This window comes from Typopeltis vanoorti, chromosome 10, assembly GCF_054136105.1.
Source record: "Typopeltis vanoorti isolate ZY-2024b chromosome 10, IOZ_Tvanoo_1.0, whole genome shotgun sequence".
NCBI classification, from domain to species: Eukaryota; Metazoa; Arthropoda; class Arachnida; order Uropygi; family Thelyphonidae; genus Typopeltis; species Typopeltis vanoorti.
In genome coordinates, this window is record NC_143558.1 from 86,686,945 (window position 1) to 86,710,571 (window position 23,627).

The 23,627-nt window shown below is 35.0% G+C and overlaps 1 protein-coding gene across 1 annotated transcript in view; it reads right to left on the reverse strand.

Moving 5' to 3' along the window:
• Window positions 1-23,627, reverse strand: part of LOC150102567 (exportin-1-like) — a 448,940-nt gene that overhangs the window by 258,632 nt on the left and 166,681 nt on the right. The window contains exons 11-12 of the mRNA XM_090399503.1: window positions 22,238-22,311; window positions 4,694-4,852 (exon numbers count right to left, since the gene is read on the reverse strand). Coding sequence (XP_090255629.1) covers window positions 4,694-4,852; window positions 22,238-22,311 — 233 coding nt within the window. The remainder of the gene's footprint in view (window positions 1-4,693; window positions 4,853-22,237; window positions 22,312-23,627) is intronic.

The following is a 23,627-nucleotide window of genomic DNA, read 5'->3' on the forward strand; positions in this document are numbered from 1 at the left end:
TCAAGGGGTGTACAGGATATGACAGTACTACATGAAAAAATTACATCATTACTAACTTCCTATCTACAATTTTCCTCCAAATCAGTCTGTTACTTGTCAAGACTCCAACATTATCAGATCTTATATTTCTATCGTCTAAGGCACTTTATACCGTATCAATCCACCTATATCTTGGTCTTCCTCTGGGTCGTTTTCCTGCCAACCTGGCAGAGAACACTTGTTTTGCTAATCTTTCCTCTCCCATTCTATTTAAGTGACCATACCATCTGAGATTAGCTCTGCTAACGCATTCCTGGATGCTGACAATGTCAAGTTCTTTCCTAATTACATACTTTATCAATTTAAATACATATGTATGTAAAAAAAATTAAATAGAACAATTAGGTAGATTCAACAGTAAAACTAGGTTTGATACATATGCGTCATAGTAGCTCAGTAAATAAACACTAGAGTGCCTGCTAGCGTCGTTTCTTGGTCAGACCACACTACAGTAAGAAAGCACACGCAGGCATCTGGCATTATTACGAATTGGCATAAATCGAACCATCGTAAACAGAGGGCTGCCTGTACTTGATAGAATGACTTGCGATTTCACATGGATGCTTATGTCAGATGTACCAACTTAGGGGGAAAAAAAAAAAATCTATGGTCAAGGCTGAGAACTTTTCGACCACCCTCGCATATATATATCAAAGTCTAAGGTAATGATTGACAAATTTGAACACAAAATCTACAGGGCAATTCGCTTGTTTTTTAGATATCGTATACCGATTTTGGTGAAAAATAAAAATATCTAGGCAGTAATCCTTCCCAATCCTTGTATGATTGCCAGACAGTATAATGCGGATTCATTAATAAACAAATATAAATTTAATTTTCATACATTAGTGAAGATGCAGTCAGAACACCTAGCCTTTAACTGTCAAATTATAATTGCACACTCTTAGAAATGTTCATTAATCTGCAATCATTATACAACCAAATCAATGCAAAATGAACTAAATATTTAATGCATTTCATAATAAAATACAACTAAATTCAGATTTTGTGTGTGTGTGTGTGTGTGTGTGTGTGTGTGTGTGTGTGTGTGTGAAGCTCAAGTATAATTATACAATTAAACAATGCTTAATCAACTGAGTAATTACATGTGGTAACAACAAGACACTACTTTCACTGTATAGTAAGCATGCATGGAAATAGCTGAATACAGAGGATACTATGCTATGGATAAATTCCCTTAGCAATGTGAGTGTGGATTTGGTCAGGACATATCAGTAATTCATTATAGTTTGCGTTGACCACAGCAAACTTATAAGATTAGAACTTGACCAATGGACACAGCCAATGCTTTATTATTATTATTATAAGACCAGTGAATTACATGGATGTTAAACACATTAACAAGATAGGGAGATTATTATCTCCCTATGTCGTTAATAGGGACCAGGTGGTGGTGGTGGTGGTGGAGAGGATTTAGAGACGAATGACTATGTTCGTGAAAAATCTGTAGAATGTTCCCTGGGTTGCAGAGTTTAGCTTACAGGCAGAGTAGCGGGTGGTTTTTAGTACTCGTCAAACCACCTAAATATGTACGTTATCCATTAAAACAGAAGCTTCAAACCATCAGAAAAAGCCAAATCCCAGCACTCAGTCAGGACTCCATGAACAAGTTTGTGAGAGATATACAGTCTTTACTGAACTAATTGATAGTTCACAAACGTAGAAGGTCAAATTCACCACAGATCACATTCTGGAATGTAATTAGTCTAGAAAATAAAATGTGTGAACTACAAGATAGTAGAGGGAAAACAAGGGGTCATACTTGGAAGAGTGGTTAGTAAGGGTATGCAGACTAGATTCTTTACTTGGAGAGTGGTGAATGAGTGGAATGGATTGCCAGAGGTGGCTGTGAGTGCCCAAACAGTGAATAAGTTTAAGGACACAAATGATAGGTGTTGCACTAATGGATAGTGTGGGACTCTCTCAGGTACTCCATCGAGTCTTTTGACTCTATTTATGCAAATACTCCATGGAGTATTTGCATAAATAATTATAATAATAATATATAGTCATTCAGCTATATGAAGCCTTTTGGAATCTTCTTCCTTTATATGCAGTCAGTACAAAATAAATGGAGATATCTCCTGATTGGTTGTGTTTGTTGACTCGTGTAATGAATTTTCTGCTTTAGAAAGCCGAATACCAAATCTTTCTGCTGAAACTGAATATTTGAAAAATAATGCTGAATCGTCAGAATAGAAAATATTTCCCACATCCCTACCATCACCTCCATTCCAAATGCTCCTGGAATTATTGCATATAGTGCAAATCAGTAGGGTGTCTTCTTTTTAAACTCAGGAATTCGAGAATTATCCAAAGCTCTGCATTCAATTTGCTGAATAGCTCACTCTATAGTTCTAAGACAGAACCATTAGAATTCACATCATTTATGTATTTTTTTAACACTTCCCATGCACCATCAATAACCTTCCCGTCCAATAACTGATACGATTGCTCTGAACCCAGTATACTCCTTAGTTGGTTATCATTTCCTGCTTTGTAGCTCAGCATATAACCTTTTCTGAATGGACCATTCATAAACTTAGCTACTTCCAAAGCAAGTACCGATGATCACTGTCACCAATTGGGAGGAGAATAGTTACGACTTTAACTGAAACACCCTCTGACACTATAATCATATTTAACACTCTTTGACCTCAAGTTTCTTCTGCTAGATGATGCTTGAGGAAGTTGTCTCATAAGAGCTCAATAAATTCAGTTTCATTCAAACTCACTACCACATAAAAAAACTGTTACTAGTATTGCAGTTATATGTCTCAACTCTAATTGGATTTAACTCATCTGATATCATTAGCAGCACGCCCCTCCTCTCCTATCTTGTCTATCCTTCCTAAAAATGCTGTATCATTTGCATTCTATACCAGTTGGCATGTCTGCTTCTGATAGCCAGGTCTTACTACAGGAGGTTCCACTATACTGACCAAAGTAATAAACTACTCCTTTGTTACTGATACTCCTAGCATTCATGTACAGACATAGGTTACCTGCATGTTGTTTTTTATATTCATGTCTGTGGTCTGCATAACACAGTTCAAGAACTTGTGGATTTCTGTTCTTATCTAGTTCCTTACTTATGCAGACATTTTTACACACGATTGATAGGTCCAAACCAGACAAACATAGAATCATTCTCTATTCATAATCATTTCCATAATAATAATAATAATCATTCCCATCATTAACACAGTTATCTAACATTGTTCTTACACAGGGATTCTCATAATTCCTCCCATCAGAATTCAGTTTCCCTAATTCACTGTAACCCAGCCATGCTTAGTGAAAACTTGACATGCTGGTCCCAAGCCCAGATAAATGGGGAGGGTTGAGCACAGGGCTAGCAACCCAGTCTCAGAAAAAAATTTTTGCTATGCAAACTGAAACCTTCCAAAATGTGATACTGGATGAAGCAAAAAACAGAGTCTGGTGGAAAATGGTAGTGGAAGACCTATGCTCTCAGATGGAGTGAAGAGGATTAAGTAAGTAAGTAATTCACTGTAGGTCTCCTATCAATTAATAATTTTTCAAGACTCCTTATGCTAAACACATTCAAATGTAGGCCGACCTTATGCAAATCTAATCTTCCCTCTGCACATCCAAAAACTAGTATCCATTCCTTATTCAGATCAGCTGTGGCATTAGCCATCAGTTCAGATATTAAATATCAATCGTTGTAAGGGGGTCACCATTCTTCAGTTGCTAGTCGTGGTTTATCAAGCTCAGCCATTAATGGTTGAAAATGATACCGGTATCTGTTGGAATCGTATGAATAAACAGAAACATTAGTTTATGTAAGATAGGAGTCGGCACACTTTTTAGACCATTGACCCCTTCATGGAATCCTTGATCCCTCATCGACATCCCTTAATGTTAAATAAATGTTATCAATAATAAATTTCTCAATTTAAAAAAATAATAATTCTTTCATCCTTTTACTTTATTACTGCTTCAAGATAAGAAATATTTAAAGAAAACACTTAGAGAAATTTATAAAGAACATTAAAAATTTATGTTTTTTTCCATGTTTACTAGGGGTTATTAAATCATTTTAGGTGTTCCCCTTTTGACCCCTACACATTTATCGACCTCTTGGATAGACACATCGACTCCCAGGGGTCAATATCGCCCACTTTGCTGAGCCCTGATGTAAGAGAACATAATTATGTGTGATAATGTTCTGTAATGGTTTTAATGAATAGATGAAAGCTTACAAAAACATACATGAAGTAGTATACAAAATTACACATCAAAAGGCATGTCTGAAATACAAATGAACTTTAGAAATATTTAGGAAAAAGCAACATCTGTATGAATTGTTTTGTGAAGTAACCAATAACACTGAAATTAAGATGCTGTAAAGATATCAGTCCTCTTTAATGCTGTATGTTACTGATATAACAGGGAAGAAAAAAAAAAGATGCAGAAGATTAAGTGAAATAAAACTTCCTGTTATAGAAGAAATTTGAATTTTTTTTAGTTGAAAAAAAAAGTAAAAAAATTGCCAACGATGCACATCATAGATTTTATATGGACAAATGTGTGACATGACAATAAAACAATTTCAATATGATAATACAATTTTATTAAACATAAATGGTCCATCTAAAATACTTACAGCAAGCAAGTTTTCATGTAATTCTGACCTTTTCTCAATAAGATTTCCATGCTCTTTCAGAAACGTACAAAGGAAAAGACTTAAATTCTGAATAAATTTTTGTTCCTCATCTTGGCCTACTGAATATGCATCTTTGATATTGGTTGTAGGTGGTAGCATCTTTATACAAAAAGCAAATAATAAAATGTATTTAGCACAGAAAGATAATTATCCAAAAAAGATAATGATAAAAATAATTAAAATAATTTGAGTGGTGAAAAAAGAATAATCTTTCAACTAGCCGATCACTTTGCAAAATCAATTTGCTGATTGGTTAACTAATAAAAGTATGATTATATTAACATACAGTTGTTCCAGAAATCCAATGGAGAATTGCTTAATGGAAGATTTATTTATTTAGAGATTGGTAACTGAAAGAGTACTGCATTATAGTATTGCTTTTTTTTTTTTTGTAACAAAAAGAAAAGCAATACTTTTTTTTAATTTGTTACAACAAGCATAAACTTTATGAAATACTGAATAAGAACTTCATTATAATACATTTTCATGAAATGCATAAATCTAAAAATGATCAAACACAAACATGTGCATCACCCCCCCCCCCCCAAAAAAAAATTATTGGAAGTTGTTTATTTATTTCCCTACCCTCAAATTCAGCCATGCCAGTGGAGAAAAGTTCACCATAATTGGCTGAAATTTCTGTATGAAAGGAACCATGAAAGAAAACACTTATTTTTTATTGGTGTATTATTATTTATTGGTATTACTCTTGTAATACCAATAAATAATAATAATAAAAACCCAGGTGATATAATAACGAATTGAAAATCAACAAGTTAACATGGGAGGAATCTAGACCTCAGTTAACATTCAATATTGCAAACACCACTATAATAGACTACAGAAAAGTCCTAACTAAAGTCCCATAGATACAATGCTATGGGAGGAAAAGATGTCGTTATAGTAAACTAGCTGCATTAATATTATTATACAGATACATCCAAAGTATGAAGAGTTTCGTGAAAGATCCATACTATCTACACAACTTCAATAGTATTTCCTTGAACTCAGTAAATGACAAAGTACTCACAGCACGTTCAACTTATTCACCATTCTCCATGTGTGTGTGTGTGTGTGTGTGTGTGTGTGTGTGTGTGTGTGTGTGTGTGTGTGTGTGTGTGTGTGTGTGCACGTGAGCACACGAACTATAGTCCTAACAACCTTGTGACACTCTTAAGTTGCTGGATGGTGCAGAATAATGAACCCTTGTTCTGCACCATCTAGCCAAGAGCTGAAATACTTTATCTGTATCAACTCTAAAACTTTTAATATGGTAAATGTCATATCATATCCCCTGTTTTCCAATTATCAACCAACTTCTGCAACTCACAAACCCTCAATCTATTTTGAAAGGAAGCATTCTGCAGACCATCCACCATCTTAGTTACTAACCTCCAGTTACTCTCTACCATTTCTTCATTCCCAAGAAACTCAGGTGACCAGACCCAAGTACAGTAGTAATCCAGGCGCATCTGTAACAAGAGCTTATAAAGAAGAATGAGAATTTATCGCTATCTGGTAATGTGTTTTTTGATAACCAAGTAACCTATGACCTCAGAACTTCAACTCCCTATGTACTACCAACATCTCTGAATCTTTAGCTTCATTAATTTCCTAGGGTATAGTTCCATCAATGTAGTACACAGCTTATAATCTTTTCATTCCAAAAGGCATAACATTACATTTTCCCACATGAAACTTGATTCCATATCATTTATGAACAAATTAAACGTCAGTGGTGCAAGCACAAACATCGTTACCTGCTTCCTCCTGGATTCTGCTCCTCCACATACTACCCTTTGGTTTGTTTATTATAGGAGGCTCAAGATTGTAGTAGCAATTATTGACTAATTGGTATTTCAAGAGTGATGGTAAATATATTAGAAAAGTTACACAGAAAAAGGAATGGATGGATAAGAATGATGTTGTGTTTGCAGTGAAGGGGGGGGGGGTCATACCTTAGTAATTCAGTGGCTACACAATGATACAGCTGGATTTTAAAAAGGTTTCTGACAGAGTACATCAAGGAACTCTGGGTGCAAACCGGAACAAATGGTGTTTTCTTTCATTCTCTATGTAGTGATTTGTGCTTTCTTTGGGAAAAGTACATTCAGAGTCGCAAACTTTCCCTGAAGAAAACACAAATCAGGAGTAGCAGCACGCACAACTGAAGCCAAACATCAAATATTATGGCAACAAACCAAAGTGTGCCCCATAGATTATAGTTATTTTTCTCAAGGCTGTTCACTGGAATCATTTTAAATGATCAAAAATTGTAACAGTACAACAAAAACATAAGGATGATTTTACATCATGTCTGGTGTTCTCTGATTCAACACTATATGTACGTGGTTATAAGTTATGCTTGTTTTCGAATACTTCATTATGTATGTCACTGTTATAACCTTTTGTTTTTTATTTATGTATTTTACTTGATGTGAAACAAGAATTTTTTCATGAAATTAAGTGAGTAGTCAATAAATTATTCTATCCCATCCGTTTCATTTAAGTGGAAGAATACCGACAAAATATTTCTGATACAACTGGAATGAACTAACTCTCTCTACTACACAAATTCAGTATAAAGAAGCACACTACCAAACAAATTAACAGATCAATCCATAAACTTGATAAAGGATGTGCAATGAAATTAAGCACAGGATGCACAATCTACATACATGATCATGTAGTAAAAGAACTACATGATCATGTGTATACATGTCCTTTTTAAAGGACAAATAAAACCAATACAGACTATCTGTCAGAAATTAGAACTATATCAAAATACCCATAAAACCACAGAAGTATACCAGGTAGTTAACTCGTTATTGTACGAAGAACTGCCAAAAAACTAATATTAAAGCTAAAATCTGCAAGATAACTGAAAACAAAAATGAGTAGCCTCCTGCATAGAAGTACTTGAAAAAACTATTTAACAATTCATCAGCAAACTTCACTACAAGTACTTTGCCCAGAAGTTCTAATCCAAATATTCCATTATTTGTACCAGGTTTTACAGTTTGAAACTGCACTAAAAACCCAAAAGAATGAGAAAGCACTGGACTGGATGGAATAACAGCAGAGGCTATTAAACATGGAAGAAAACAGCTTTGGAAACAACTGTTAAATATCTGTAATAACAGATATTTAACAGCTACATCCAGCATTCTGCCACAATGGAAAGAAGGACTAATAATACCAATACCAAATCGAATAAACCAAGAAAATTACAGAGGAATCACATTACTTCTTCCTATACTGAAGATCTATAACAGAATGCTTCTAAACCAGATCTCTCATTGCCAAAATTTCACCAACAGCTTAGTATGTTCAAAATTCTAAGGTATGCATACACATGAAAATAATCAAAGCAACAGCAGAATGATATCAGAATTATCTTGCAAGAGTCATAAGTAAAGGAATGGAAAGATGACAGAGTGCATTTTTGAAAATTATGGAGACAACTACCGTGTTTCAACACGGTAGTTGTCCCCATAATTTTCAAAAATGCACTCGGATCACTATGTAAGCTTAAAAGAAATGAAAGATGACAGAGCTTTCCTTCCACTGGAGTTTTTCGGGGAGACTCTCTGATACTTTATCTTTTTTTTTTTATTATTATCCTTGATTATGTATTCCGACTCATAAGAAATGGGTATGGAATAACTTGAAGATTTGGCAGGATAAAACCACATAAACAGTCTTCTTTGCAGATGATGATGATGTGCTGATTGATTAACATTCAGACAGCCCAATACCAACAAGATAATTTATGTAAAAATGCAGCACTGATTGGGTTGACAGTCAACAGCAGTAAGTCCCAAAGAACAGAACAGATGGAAATATTAGACTAAATGATTTTCAGTGCAATGGTTCAAGCATTGATACTCTTACATAGTGAAAAGAAAGCACAAAGCTCTTTTCCATAAAATTGTAACTAATATCTGGAAATTCAATCTCATCACCAATACCAAAATTGGTCTGGACCACTATTGTTCGTTCATATATATATATATATATATATATATATATATATATACATATATAACAGAGCTTAACTTCCTGAAAAACACCTTCTTAAATAATAGATATTCGTCTCGTAACATCACTAAATGTTTGAGACCACGCCAACATCCTTGACAGGAAGATGATTCTAACCCTATCATTCATACACAGTTACCATTTATCAGCTCTCTTACCCCAAAACTATATAGGATTTTGAAGAAATTCAACATAAAGACCAACTATACTACTCTGCCAAAACTTCGTTCTTTTCTGAGTCAACCAAAACCAAAACACAACCAACTGCATTTTCCTGGTGTTTATAAAGTTTTGTGCGACTGTGGTCGACCTTATTTCGGCCAGACAGATAAATCTGTTTCACTTCGTCTTGAGGAACAGACATGACATCTCTTACAGTAGAACACGAGTGAGCGTCCTTTCCGGTCATGTCCTCTTCTCGGCAAACTCTAACCTTGAAGAACAGCCACACCAAGTTGATTGGGAACACACTATTAATTTATATATATGCAAGGATGAATTTGAAAGAATATTGAATCAAAAGAAATAGTTCTGGACCCTTCACACTTGAACAACAATCTAAGCTACAATTTGCCTGATTCCCACAGCGCAGTAATCCAGTACTGGCGCTCTAAAATTAGCTGTTGCACACATTCAACTCATGCCAACGGTAGCACGCGGTCACCTATTCAAATATGACTGTTACTATTCTACTTCTTTTTATTAAGCTGGAAAGTCCATGTTTTTTCTTTCTCACCTGAAGAAGTCGGAGCACCAATGAAACTAGTCGTGATTTATTAAAGGTTTTTGTTATTTCTCGGGTTCTAGTCAGTTAAATTAATTTTATAAATATATACATATATATTTTTTTTAAATAGATATTTAATGACTTTAAACCGAGATAAAATATTAAGTTTTAATGAGAATGATACAATTTGGATTCATAACTCCCTTTCAAAACAGTTAAAACATTATAAATTATGGAATGAAACAATAATAGAAGCTAGAATAAAAATAGATAGAGGTTATTTAACAATAATTGTTTTATATGCCCCAGAAGAAGGAAGAGAACAGGATAATACTGATTTTTATAATCAGCTACGAAACATATATAATAAAATAAATAAAAATGATTAGCTTTGGCAGAACATGCCTTCGAACAATACTAGGATATACATGGCACGATCATAATCCTAAGACTGCCATTCATTAAGAAAGCCAACAAAGACCCCAAATACAAACAAATCAAAAAAGTCAGCTGAAGTGGTGGGGACAACAGTCATGCCCCCTTTGCCTACATTTAGTAGGCTTGCTTTCTACAGATCAACTAATGGACAACACAGAGGAAGAGAAAGACCAAGAAGACAGCAAACAGTTTTGGCAATACATGAGCAAATTTCTTTTTTAAGATGAGACATGAACCATTTGACATTTACCATAAAATAAACAACTTCGCTCACTTTCATTTAATAGAAATTGTCACCATGAGGTTTTTTTTATATGGCTATTTCTGCATATGTTTCCATATTCATACACAAATAAATGATGGTAGACAGAGTTGAAGTTGGTGCATGTTCAAATGGCCATATCCATGGCCGGTGCTGACCTGGCATTAGCGACAGCATGAACCAACCAGCAATAATCTTAATAATACATGCCTGTAGCTATATACAAGTGGCGAGTATGGCTAATGGTCATTAGTGTGATAAATGCATGAGCTGAATGACTTTAGGTTCTTAAAGCGCGATGATGGCTAACTACCATAGCCAGTATCAAGGAAGTCACCTCTACTGATGACTAGTTGTCATGATAGCAATCCTGCTCAGTACGAGAGGAATTGCAGGTTTGGACACTTGGTGCATGTGTTGGTCGAGTGACCAGTTTTGCAAAACTACCATTCATGGGATTATAACTAAACGTCTCTAAGTCAGAATCCCGTCTAGCCATTGCAATGATACCATTAATGCCTTGTGGAGTTGCTTTCTTACTGTTACAGTGCAATCACTCTATATAGCCACTGCTTCCTATGCTGCACCATTCAGGAGTGACGTGCAGGCACCAAATCATCTGCAGACGACCTAGGTACTCATCTGGGTGCCGTGCTTAGGAAAGCAGCCACCATACTGTGATCTGGCACGGACCAGGAGAATCCGATGGTCTAATTAAAATAAAGCAATCTGATGGTAGCTTGAGAGTAGAGTGCCCTAGTGTGCTTTCTGGCCAGTGGTTTGAATGTTTAAGTCAAAGAATATCAATCAAGGTTATTACACGTGAGAGAAATTAAATGTTTATGGCTAAACAGTTAAATATCAAATATTTTCTAGTGTGTTGTGTATTTTAATAGGATTATGCTGAGGAAAACAGATCTCAGGTGATACTGACAATGAGAAAAATGTGCATTTGGTTCAGGTTCTCTATCCATGATGCAAGTAGTTTTTTCATATTGCTGATAGGACCTTTTTGTTGCTTCGTCACTATTGTCGATTTAATGGAAGCAGATTCTTTCACAGCCTCTACAATTTTACCCTTATTTTTCAAAATGGTCGTCACTGTAGAAGGAGACCATTCGAAGTCATGTGCAATCACATTGACGGGGCTTACCAGCTTCATGTTGCTTTATAACTTGCAACTTCGTTTCGAGATGAATTGCTCGTATCTTTTTCTGTGATTCTTGAATAGATTGCTAGGATTACTATTGAATGGATCACTAGGATTTTTGAATGGGCATGTAGGAGCACATGTGCCACAAAATATCATGTGGCACATGTGCTCCTACATTTAACGATTTTTTAACGATAAATAAAATAATATTTAACGATAAATAAAATAACCTATTTCTCAAATGCAAAATCAACAGAGGAACTGTTGAAGACACGTGCAGACTGCCAAGGAAGGTTGCCGCTGAATGTGTTGTTGCCACTGCATATGCTGCATTGTTGCTAAATAGAAACCTTTTAGCTTCACGCTTGCTTGCATCTTGTTCAAAAGCATGGTTGAAAATGTTATTCATTCCCTTATGAGATCATGGATGTATCTTTGAACAGATGTAAGTTGAGGGATGGCTGTATATAACTTAATCTAGTTGACCCTCACTATAGCCAGCTCATGGGCAACAAAGCGTAGTTTATTCAGTAAAATGTAGAGAAAAGTTGAATCAAATATCTGAGCACAAGTCTCTTCATAATGGTACTTTCATGAAGCCAGATTAGCTGAGATTAGGATAATTCTTAATTCTACATTGCAGAAGCTAACTCACGAAATTCCAAAATTTATATTCGTTTCCATGAAGTGGCTTCTTCCCCAATTCCAGTGCCAATGGCATGGCCCACAAAATTGGAGAAGCTGTAGTAGTGGTACTAGTGTAATCTGTGCTCTGCATTCCATTATCCCGTCCTTGTAGTGGTTCTCGGTAAGATCTGCAAAATACTCCTCTACAGCTGCAATCACCTCTTGATTCGAAGAAAAACGCTTACCAGCAAGGAAGAGTTTTTAGTTTTGGGAAGAGATAAAAGTCAGAGGGAGCCAAATCTGGGGAATAGGGTGGATGTTCCAACAAATCATAGTACAAATAAATCCCTTAATTTTCCCACTGCCAAAACACCTTTGTGGGCAGGTGCATTGTCCTGATGAAAGATGATTTTTTTCTTCTGCAAACCGGGTCTTTTCTCGCGAATTTTTTCGTCTAGTCTGGTTAAAAGATCGGAATAATATTCCCCGGTTATTGTTTTACCCTTTTTAAGATAATTAATAAACAAAATGCCTTTAGCATCCCAAAACACCGATGCCATGACCTTTCCTGTTGATGGAACTGACTCTGGCACTGAACAACCAGTTTGTGTCCAATGTTTTGATTGCTGTTTGGATTTTGGTGTGTAATGGTGAATTCAAGTCTCATCCATAGTAATAAATCAACATACAAAATCAGTTATATTCTTGTTAAAACACTCTAAGCACTGTTCAGAGATTTTCATGCGAGTGTTTTTGATCCGCTGTGAGCAAGTGCGGCACCCATCTTGCATAAAGCTTTTTCATTTGCAATTCTTCATGCAAAATATATCCTACAACACGTTCTTTTGAAATGCCTATAGTCTTAGCAATTTCACACACTTTACCTTGCCAGTCATCCAATACCGTATCATGCACTTGATCAATGATTTCCGGTGTTGTTACACTTTTTGGACGTCCTTCACGAGGATCATCTTCAAGGCTGGTACGGCCATGTTTGAACTCAGGGAGTTTAAACATGGCCGTATATTAAGAAATGGCCGACAATTAAGAAACAGCAGCCAATTTCTTAATTGTTGAAAACGAAGAAGAGTGCCCATAAACTTTTATCAACTTCGAATAATTTCTTTTGGCGTTAAACCTTCTTTTACAAAGAAGCTTGCTGATAGTGTTGCCATCTATGGTTGAGGCCAAGATCTTTTCAGACCACCCTCGTATAACAGGGTGGCATATAAGTTATGGAATAAGCTAGAAAGGGCCCATCTTTATGAAATAACTGCATAAGTTTTTCAACATCCCCAGATTTTTTTGTTTATTAGTTATGAAAAACCACACTGTGTAAATGCCTTCTATTTTCGGCTTCACAAAGACAGGCCCTCTCTACAGAATGTTCTGTGACTTAATGACCACTCTGTATAAGTATAAAAATCTGTGCACTTTAAATCCTGTATACAAAATTGTAAATGCTGCAGTAGTGACATGTTCAATGTCTCCTATTTATTTACCAACATACTTCTTAAAAACAATCTAGAATTAATTCAAGCCTTGTATTTCCTCCTTAACTCCATCCTAATTCTAATCTTCCCTTGTGTGCTAAGCTCAATGGCCTATCATAGCCAAGTAGCTTAAGAAATGCTAAAGGAACTGATTTTCACACCAAGTATAAAACTGAGATACTTCCCTTTCTTTAATCAGTCTTAATACTAAAAAATTATCCCAAACACAACAAATTTGTCTGCTCACAATTATCATATATTTGAGGCAATTCAAATCAAAACCTCCAATATCATAAACAATAGTTCATTAACAACTGTATACAGTTCAAACATTCTATCTCTGTTCTCTGTAAAAGTCTTTCCCATGAAATATTCCCCAAAGAATACAATTTACTTTTTCAAAAAGAAAAAAATTACTTTTCTGTTTACCCTTCCCAAAATATATTACCAATTTACTTCAACCTTTTAATGTGAAAGTAAATGATTTACACACACACACACACACACACACACACACACACACACACACACACACACACACACACACACACACACACACACACACAAAAAAAGAGAATGTCATTTGTTAAAAATGTTGATGAATGTAATGTGAGACCTGCATATAGTCAACTCTCACTACAGACAAGACTATTATAACAAATTTTTCACCTGTTTTGATATTCCAATATCAAACTCCCAAAAAAATCCCGACCAAACCTTCATAAACACAACTTTATCTGAAAGCAATTCATTACAGAAACTGCACTATAATAAACTCTTTCTATAATCCATAAGTTTCCTACAGGAAAAGATGATTGTGCTAACAAAGTATAGCATTCTGAATATATGGCTTCCTAAATAACCAACTATATCTCCTCTTCAGCTAACAGGGAATGCTATGGATTCACAGCCAAAAACTAATCAACATCCTGGCAATCCTAAGAGGCAATGCTTCACCGAATGTATGCATACATTTCTTCCATTTCAAAATTTGCAGTGAAAAGATTATCCTCAGTAAGTCTGATACATGGTTTTTTGCAATTTAAATTCAAGTTTGAACCAAACATTTACCAATGATAAAAATTGTTCAGAACTGCTCTATTTTATGTGGTGAGAAAAAAAAATATATAGACAAAAATATGAAGCACTGCCATATCCTGAACTCAAAAATTGCTACATATTAACAATGCTTTGATATAAAACTTCATTGTATGCTATATATATTCTTAACAAATTTTCAGTTTTTAAACTGAACCAAGACTACTTGCTGATATCATTTATGCTATCATAATTACACAGATTTTAAATCTTCAGGAAATGATAATGTTTACAAGAATATTAATTATAGAAACTTATGTTTGCAACATTATATTGCAATCACCAGGGATCACAAAAAAACAATATGTGCATGCAGGCACTAACAAATGAGGCTGAATAAAGATAAGAAGTCGGGGCCTAGAGTCCTAAATGGTGTCCTGTAGCAGGCCAAACTGGGTTGCCTTGGCATTGGGCTGACAACCTTAAAATGTATGCTTCCCAAAATTTGGGGCAGTCTCATGCACCCAAATTTGTTGAGATTTGGAAAGTTTTTCAGAGCAGAGGCATATGCAATAGTCTTCCATACTTGTTATTTGCTGCAGTGTAATAGAGTGGCTTTCTTTCAGTATATCCTGTGGTGGGTGTCCAAAGCATGGTCAGCAAGTCCTGAGTGGCTGTATTGGTGGAACTGGATGTAGTTCTTGTGTTTGGATATCCTGATATTCACTGTCCTGCCTGTTTGGCTATAGCATGACAGTTTGCAACTGCAAGGGAACTGGTATACTCCTGTTAAATCTATGGGGTATGGCTAGTCTTTGGTGGAGCATATAAGAGATGCAAATTTCTTATGTAGTCTGCAACTGGTTGTAAGGGTATATTTCCTTAGGAATTTTGTTACTTTTTCGGATGTGTCCCAGATATATGAAATGGTGATAGATTTTGAGTAATCTCTGCTTTGAAGGGGAGGGGATGTGGATTGCGTTTACATGGTTTTGATTTGGGGGGGGGGTATCCATTGGCTAAGATTAATTAATAAAAATTAAGCAATTAGTTTTCTATAATTAATATTCTAGTATACATTTTCATTTCCTGAAAAATGAAAAACTATGTATACTAACGTATAAGCTTATCTACACGAATTATTACAATTACAATAACTTTGTCTCTTTGTAAAGAAGGTGCTGGATCACTGCTGGCTTTTTAAGATTGATGAGTCAGCAGTACTATGAATTTTTTTTTTTTTTTTGCAAGATTATAATTAGTGTTTACTCAAGAAGCTATGATGCATTACTGAGGAGAAATGAACGATTTCTCTATTATTAGAGTCAGAATATTTCCAGTAGCAGCACATTAATTAATTATAGGTATTACTGCCAACCAATCACATGTACTAGTGGCACCATACAGTCAAATAGCAAATCTGATGTGTGTGTGTGTGTGTGTGTGTGTGTGTGTGTGTGTGTGTGTGTGTGTGTGTGTGTGTGTCATCTAAATAAACAAAATTGCTATACCTATAATCTACATCCATATAAATCCATGAAGTATGTATGCAAGTATATACAAGGGCTCGGACCAAGCTATGTGTTGTTTGCAAAATAAACATAGCAAAGTGTGTGTGCATGTGTGTAGTTCTATTCCATTGTTAGATATTGTGATATTAAGTTCTTTCATGTGGCCGGATTGTTAAATCCGAAAAAAGGGGGTCAGCCACACTCTCACATACTGATTTGTATCGAAGATAAAATCAGGATTCATGGAATCGATTCCATTAGAAGTGCAAGATCCCTTCCCCTCAATGTGACAAAGAACTGTTTGATATTCATAACAAAACATATGGTGCACAGTCAGACCTGTTAATCCAAACTCAGCATGCATGAAGAGAAATCAAAGGCCATTTATCAATTAAACTCAACAGGTGACGATGGATTTCCACGATATCAATTAAAGATACCAAGATAAAGATATTTCGTTCAGGCGCAAACAAGTTTGCGCCTGAACTATTTTCAGGACTGGGGAAACTCATTTAGATAGAAGCTTCTACTTCAAATTTCTTGCCTTAGTATCCCATAATGCAAAGCACATATCCTTATGGGTATGTATAATGCTATGCATTATGAGAAGGATCACTAGCCAGACCAGTTTCAACCTTTATTGAGGTCTCATCAGAGGGAACCAGACCAACAGCTGATAGTGATACCAAGGCTGAAGTAATGCAGAAGGTGCATAAGGGTCAAAGCTGTATAACTGAGAGGAGGCCTCCACATAGCCTTTAAAGGAATGTGGAGAACCAACCAGAGCTTCTGACCTAATGTCCAATCCTCACCTACTCGTGGTGCACCCTGTTATGTCTCTACCTGGATAATGAACGAATGAAGATGGGGTGGCAATTTGGGATTTAGCTGACCAAATTGTATTCTTATTGGCTTAAACCACAATATTAAATTATGGTACATGATAGAATTTCATGCCGGCTGGTGCATCACCCAGTTAAACAAGATCCCCCATTGTTTTCACCAGGGAAGCAGGGCGAACAGCGAAAAGTTAGCTACTGGAAAAAATCCTAAAACACATCCCAACTCAATATCACCAGAATTGAAGATTGGTACTATCAACATAAGAAACCTGAATGGCAAAGAAATGGAGCTAGCTAGGAATTAGAAAAGTACCAGATCGACATAATAAGGGTGACTGAAACAAAAAGACAAAATCTGATGAGATTTTTCTCAGCAATAAATACAAAACGTTATATTCAGCCAATGACAATCAAGGTAAAGAAGGAGTAGCCATAGTATTCAACACAAAATATGAGGCTAATCTTCTTGAATGGTAGGCAATTTCAAGTAGAGTGATGTGGGCAATTATCAGAATGGAGAATTGCACAATGAGATTTATTTGTGCCTATGGTCCCACAGAAGGTTCTACTAAGGTAGAAGTAGAGGAATTTTTTGAGGCTGAAAAAATGAGCACAACTGACACAATGAAAAATTGGTCCTTGTTAGGGATCTAAATAGCAGAGTAGGAAATGATTGTCAGACATACAAAAATATTTTGGGAAAATTTGGAGAAAAGAGCAAAGCTAATAATAATGGCATATACTTGTTGGATTTCTGCTTAGGACATGGAATAGTTATTACTAACACCATGTTCCAACATAAAAATGTGCACAAATTCACATGGAGAGAAGAGGCAAGGAATAAGAAAAGTCTCAGAGTGTACAGAAGATTTGAAATCGGAAGTGATCACCATTTAGTCTTTAGCAGAATAAAATTGAATTTCATATTGAAAAGAATAACATGTGAGAAATTTTAAAACGAATAAAAGTTGAGCAGCTCTCAGATGCGAACTGTAGACTAAAATATACAAACATTATTCAAGAAAAAATGAAAGAGTTTGAGAACAGGAATCAAACCTTGGAGACTCAGTGGCAAGCTCTGAAGAAAACATTGATTGATTCTGCCAGAGAAGCATGTGGTGAGGTTGTCTACAAGGATAGAAAAATCAGAACTCCCTGGTGGACACAGGAAGTTTAAGAGGCAGTGAAGAAAAAGACGAAAGCATATCAAAAGTTCCTGGCAAATAAGTCAGTTTGTGCTCTCAGCGAATACAGAAAAAAATGTAAGAAAGCTAAACAGTGTGTAAAACTAGCTAAACAAAAGTCATTGGAAGACTTTGGTAAGAACATAGAAAATAAATATCAAGAAGGTGGCAAGATATTCTGGAGGTTGTTGAAGAAGCTCAGAAATGGAGGAAAGAGTGCTGTATAAGGAATTAGAGATGATAAAGGTGACAAGGAAACTGGAGAAAAAGATATCCTTCAAGTATGGAGTAAATACTTTGAAAAATTGCTAAATGAAACTAGCAGTGATGACAGCACAGTGATAAAAAACACTGACCAGGCATGATGCAATCAGGAATACATATCCATGCTTGAAGTAGAAAAAGCCATCAAAAGTCTGAAATGTGGAAAAGCAACTGGAGTAATGATATTAGACCAGAAATGCTCAAGTATGGAGGTATAAAAGTATTACAGTGGCTACACTGCATAGTTCAGAGGAACTGGACAGAAGGACGAATTCCAGATGATTGGAGTAGAGCTCTCATAGTACCCATATATAAAAATGGAAATAAAACTGAATGTGAGAATTAATTACAGAGATATTTTGCTGCTGAGTGTTCCTGGTAAGATTTATGCCGGTAAACTTGAGAAACAAGTTTCTCTTCCACAATCCTTCTCAACCATACTGGCAAGTATGGTTGAGAAGCATTGTGGAAGAGAAGCTTGGTGAGGAACAAGCTGGATTCAGGCCAAATAGAGGCTGTCAGGATCAGATATTCACTTTACGACAAATAGTTGAAAAGTCAAGGGAATATAACAAAGATCTGTATTTAAGTTTTGTAGATCTGGAAAGAGCATATGGCAAGGTGCCAAGAGAGAAGCTATTCAAAGCACTTTAGTTGTATGGTGTCAATGGGGGCATTATATCAAGCAATACTTAGTCTTTATTTGAGTTGTAAGTAAGCAGTTAGAATTAAAGGAAGTACAGGGAGATGGTTTAATGTTAAATCTGATGTCAGACAAGGATGTATTATTACCTCTGCTATTCATTATCTATATGGATTACATTATGAAGGAAAGTGGCATTAAACCTGATATCAAAATTGGAGATCTTAATGTCAGCTCCTTGCTTAATGTGGATAATGTTATACTTCTAAATAAATCTGCTACAAGTCTGCAAGATGTTCTGACTAAAATGAATAACTGCTTTGTGATAGAGATGGTATGAAGGTTAGCAATAACAAGACAAAGATAATGAAAATAGTCAGCAGCATTGAAAATATCAGCTGCATTGTGAATGGAGATCCTACAGAACAAGTAAAACATTTCAGCTACTGAGGCATGATTTTTAGTGAAGATGGTAAATTAAATATAGAAATAGACAACAGAATCAGCAAAGCTGGTATGGTGGGAAGTCAATTGAATAAATTCATATGCAATAAGAGAGAAATTAGTCAGAACACTAAATTAGCTGTATACAAGAGTGTTCAAACCAATTTTAACTTATGGATCTGAGAGCTGGGTCAGAAGAAAAACACTTGACCAGAGACTAGAGACGGCAGATATGAGTGTCCTGAGAAAGATTAGGGGCGTGAACAGGTGGCATCAATGGCAATATCATATTAAAAATGAGGATATTAGGAAAGAACTTGACATTGTCAGCATCCAGGAATGCGTTAGCAGAGCTTATCTCAGGTGGTATGGTCACTTAAATAGAATGGGAGAGGAAAGATTAGCAAAACAAGTGTTCTCTGCCAGGTTGCCTGCAAAACGACCCAAAGGAAGACCAAGAGGATTGATATAGCATTGTAACAGAATGATTTGGAGGAAAATTGTAGATAGGAAGCTAGTAATGATGTAAATTTTTCATGTAGTACTATCATATCCTGTACACCCCTTGAGGGTAAATGTCAGGAATTTGATGATGAAGTAATGCAGTAGTCATATTTTCATATATGAGTTGCCAAAAGGTGTCACACCTTATTATTAAAATACTCTGGATTAGAGATAGTTGTTGGAAGTTTTTCACTTGGTTATGCTATAAATTAGAGTTGCCCCAGTCCTGAAAATAGTTCAGGACTGGGGCAAACTTGTTTGCTTGAATGTAAACACAATAACCAAAAATAATCAAAACATGACCTTAGTCTATAATATATCAACATACTGCTACTGGACTGCTAGTTTGGCTAATGTCTGCTTACTAATATCAAGAACTTAGAGGAAATTAATTTCCTCTCCCACATAGGAATTTAAGCTTTAAAATGACTGAATTAACACATTTAAAACAGCACAGGACAAACGAAATGTTCCTAATTTGACAGATCTCTAGAATCTTTTGTCTGTGATTCTGCTCAGTTATTTTAGAAAAGTAAAGTCGTCTTTTCTTCAACTATCCAGTATATCACTAAATCTGATATTGGAAGTCCTCCTTTCTACATCCAAAAAATAAGACATAGCACATATCTAATAAGACTAGCCACTGTGGCAGAAGCTTTTTTCTTTTACAAATCTATTTTAAGAAATCCTTTTATTATTCTCTATATCTTGGTTATGTACAAATAATGCAAAAAAAAATAAAATAAATAAATAAATAATAAATAAATATTGTCACCATTAGCACATATTTCACCACATCAGGACAATACTGAAACTGCAAATTCTGCAATAAGTCAATCTAGGAAGAGGAGATTCTATTGCTGTCTCTTGCTCAATTTGTACAATGTATAGTGCAGGACTTAGGCATGTAAGTAAAAATATCTGTAAAAAAAAATTCCAATACTCCCACTTCAGGAAAGTTAAACAGCTAGTAGTGAAGACGTAAAGTCATTGGTGTGTGTGTGAGGATCATGTAGTATATATGATCCCCCCCCAATTAATGACTAAACTCATATAGTATGCATACAAGTGAGATTTTTAAGCTTATTGCAGTGGGAATAGAACTCTCAGCCATCCCCTGGAAATCGAATAAGCGAGGTCAGGAAGCATGTTAGGAACAAGCTATTATTAGATATATTTCTTCTGTTAATATATTCAGAGAAATAACAAATATTGATTAAAATTGGCCCTTTAAAGAGATATGACAGGCATTTAGTTACAAGAGACTAAAATGGGTCCTCCCTCAATGGGTATGTGGACTCTGTGGATGTGCTACAATAACATATCGATCCTAACCATGTTAATGGCTTGTATCTTAATTGAAACCTAAGTTGTCATATCAGTGAATAATTAATAATTGATTACTTACATGAAAAACTTTGTATTCCTCAAATGTTTGCCTTTCATATCATAGACAACTTCAGTATTAAAAAAACAAACCATACTGCAGGTATATATGCCAGGGTATTCAATAATATAGACACAAAATCATGAATTTATATGAAGCAGTATAATCCAAAGGTTGAATCCTAACAAAGCGTAATAATCTCAAGTTCAGAATTACAGACAAAGATCTTTCACTATAGTAAGGTTAATTAAGCAAAACTCTTAAAGAAAAAGAGCAAGCCAACTAGATGCAATGAGTGTCCAACAGGTAAACATAAGACAATGCAATTCCAAGTCTGTGACAATACAACTTATTCTTCTGCAATAGCATATAATGAACAAGCAGTTCATTCAAGCATATCAGGTTTCACATTCTTCTTCTCCTCCTCCCTCTCTCTCACACTCACACACAGCAAATGTATAAAAGAATAGAGATATCAAAACATATCAAGCTTATCTTCAAAAACCTAGTAGAAAATGAAGTTCTTGATGCTTATGTGATAACAAACAAGGCGATAGTTTTCTAGTCAGTAAATTTCAGCAGCGAAACTAAGCCCTGATATGTACTATTAGCAATTTTTACAAACATCGATTTTGGATCTTTATAGAAAACTAAGGCATTTGCAAATGATTAAATATTATAGCATTTAAATTTCCTATTTGACTAATTAGATAATTATTTAAGTAAAGTAAAAAAACATGATGCTGCAATGAAAAATTTTATACTATCCATATGGAAAGAAAAGTAATGAAAAATGCAGCAGAATTATCAGAGAAACATGTATAAGAAGAAATACTTATTTAGAATCATAAAATTTAATAAATGACAAGGAGTGTAATTCAATAATGAACTAATTATCCTCACAATTTAAAACTCGAAAAACATACCTGTTCGAGTTGAGCCATAGTCTGAGTGAACAGTAACACAAACATTTCATCATAATGGGAAGCATTTACTCCAGCTTTAAAATAAAAAAAATAATAAATTACTAAACAAATAAGCAAACTAAATTGCAGTGTAGGCTTTACTTAAACTCACAATTTACATCAGTTTAACTATCTCCTCTGAATAAGGATGTTTCATTTTAATAATAATGCAGAAATAATATAAATAAATTAAACTGCTAGCCTAATTAGCCTATGGATAAAGCATGTTTTTCAACTACGGAGATGAGGGATAGAATTATACTGTAGGCATGGATGTTTGCAAATGGTTTTACATGGTAAATGAGTTGTAAGATGACACTACACTACACTAGCTTGAAGAAAGATCCCTAAATCCACCTACAGTACTAAATGTACCACAGGTTTACAACCAACCAAGCAATAGAAACATACTGCAAATTTGACATCTCATAATGTCAAGAAAAATGCGAACCATTATTTTTCAGCCTTTGCAAGTATGCATTACAACTGAGTATAAATACATTAATTAAATTCATAATTCAATAAAAATGTCTTGTTGTTCTGTCCCATTCTTTTTTTTTTATTTCAGTTAATTCACCATATAATAAACTAGAAAGTAACAAAATGGTGTTAATAGTGGAAGGATTGCGTCAGAGAATTTTCTTGAGAACAGTATTGGCGCTACAGGACTTCTGATGAGTATGCAGTTAGAAAAGAGTTCTATACAAAGATGTCATATAGTTTTCAGTATTTGTGTCTAAACATTTTTTTTTTTAACGAATAATAACCAATAATTTTTCTCTCATATTTTGAGAGAGTTTGTGGGGTAATAATGAATTACTGTCAATTGAAGAACAAAAATAAACTGAATTAAAAAAAAAAAACTACAAATGAATTCAGGGTATGTTACTAGATATAGAAATTCAGGATAATAACAAAGTCTTGTCTTCACACAATTACAGGGTCTTTACACTAGGCATTTAAGCATGTCTTGACAAGCCTGAATGGAAAAGTTACAAGCAAAACACACAAAATTTTAATGGTTTGATGGATGTCGATTTATTATTAATAAAGAGATAATAAGTCCATAAATTAAAGATGCCAAGAAATTATATTCTTGGTTTAATCCTTGATATAAGTGTAAGCAAACAAAGTTTGCACCTGAAGTATTTTCAGGACAGGGCAACTCGTATATAGAGGCAAATGACTTCACATCACTTGCCTTAATATCCCATAATGAAAAGTACATCTCCTTACGGACATGTATAATGCTATGCATTATGAGAAGGGCCACTACCCAGATTGATTTCAACCTTTATTGAGGTCTCATCAGTGGGAGTCAGATCCATAGGTGATACCTAGATTGAAGTAA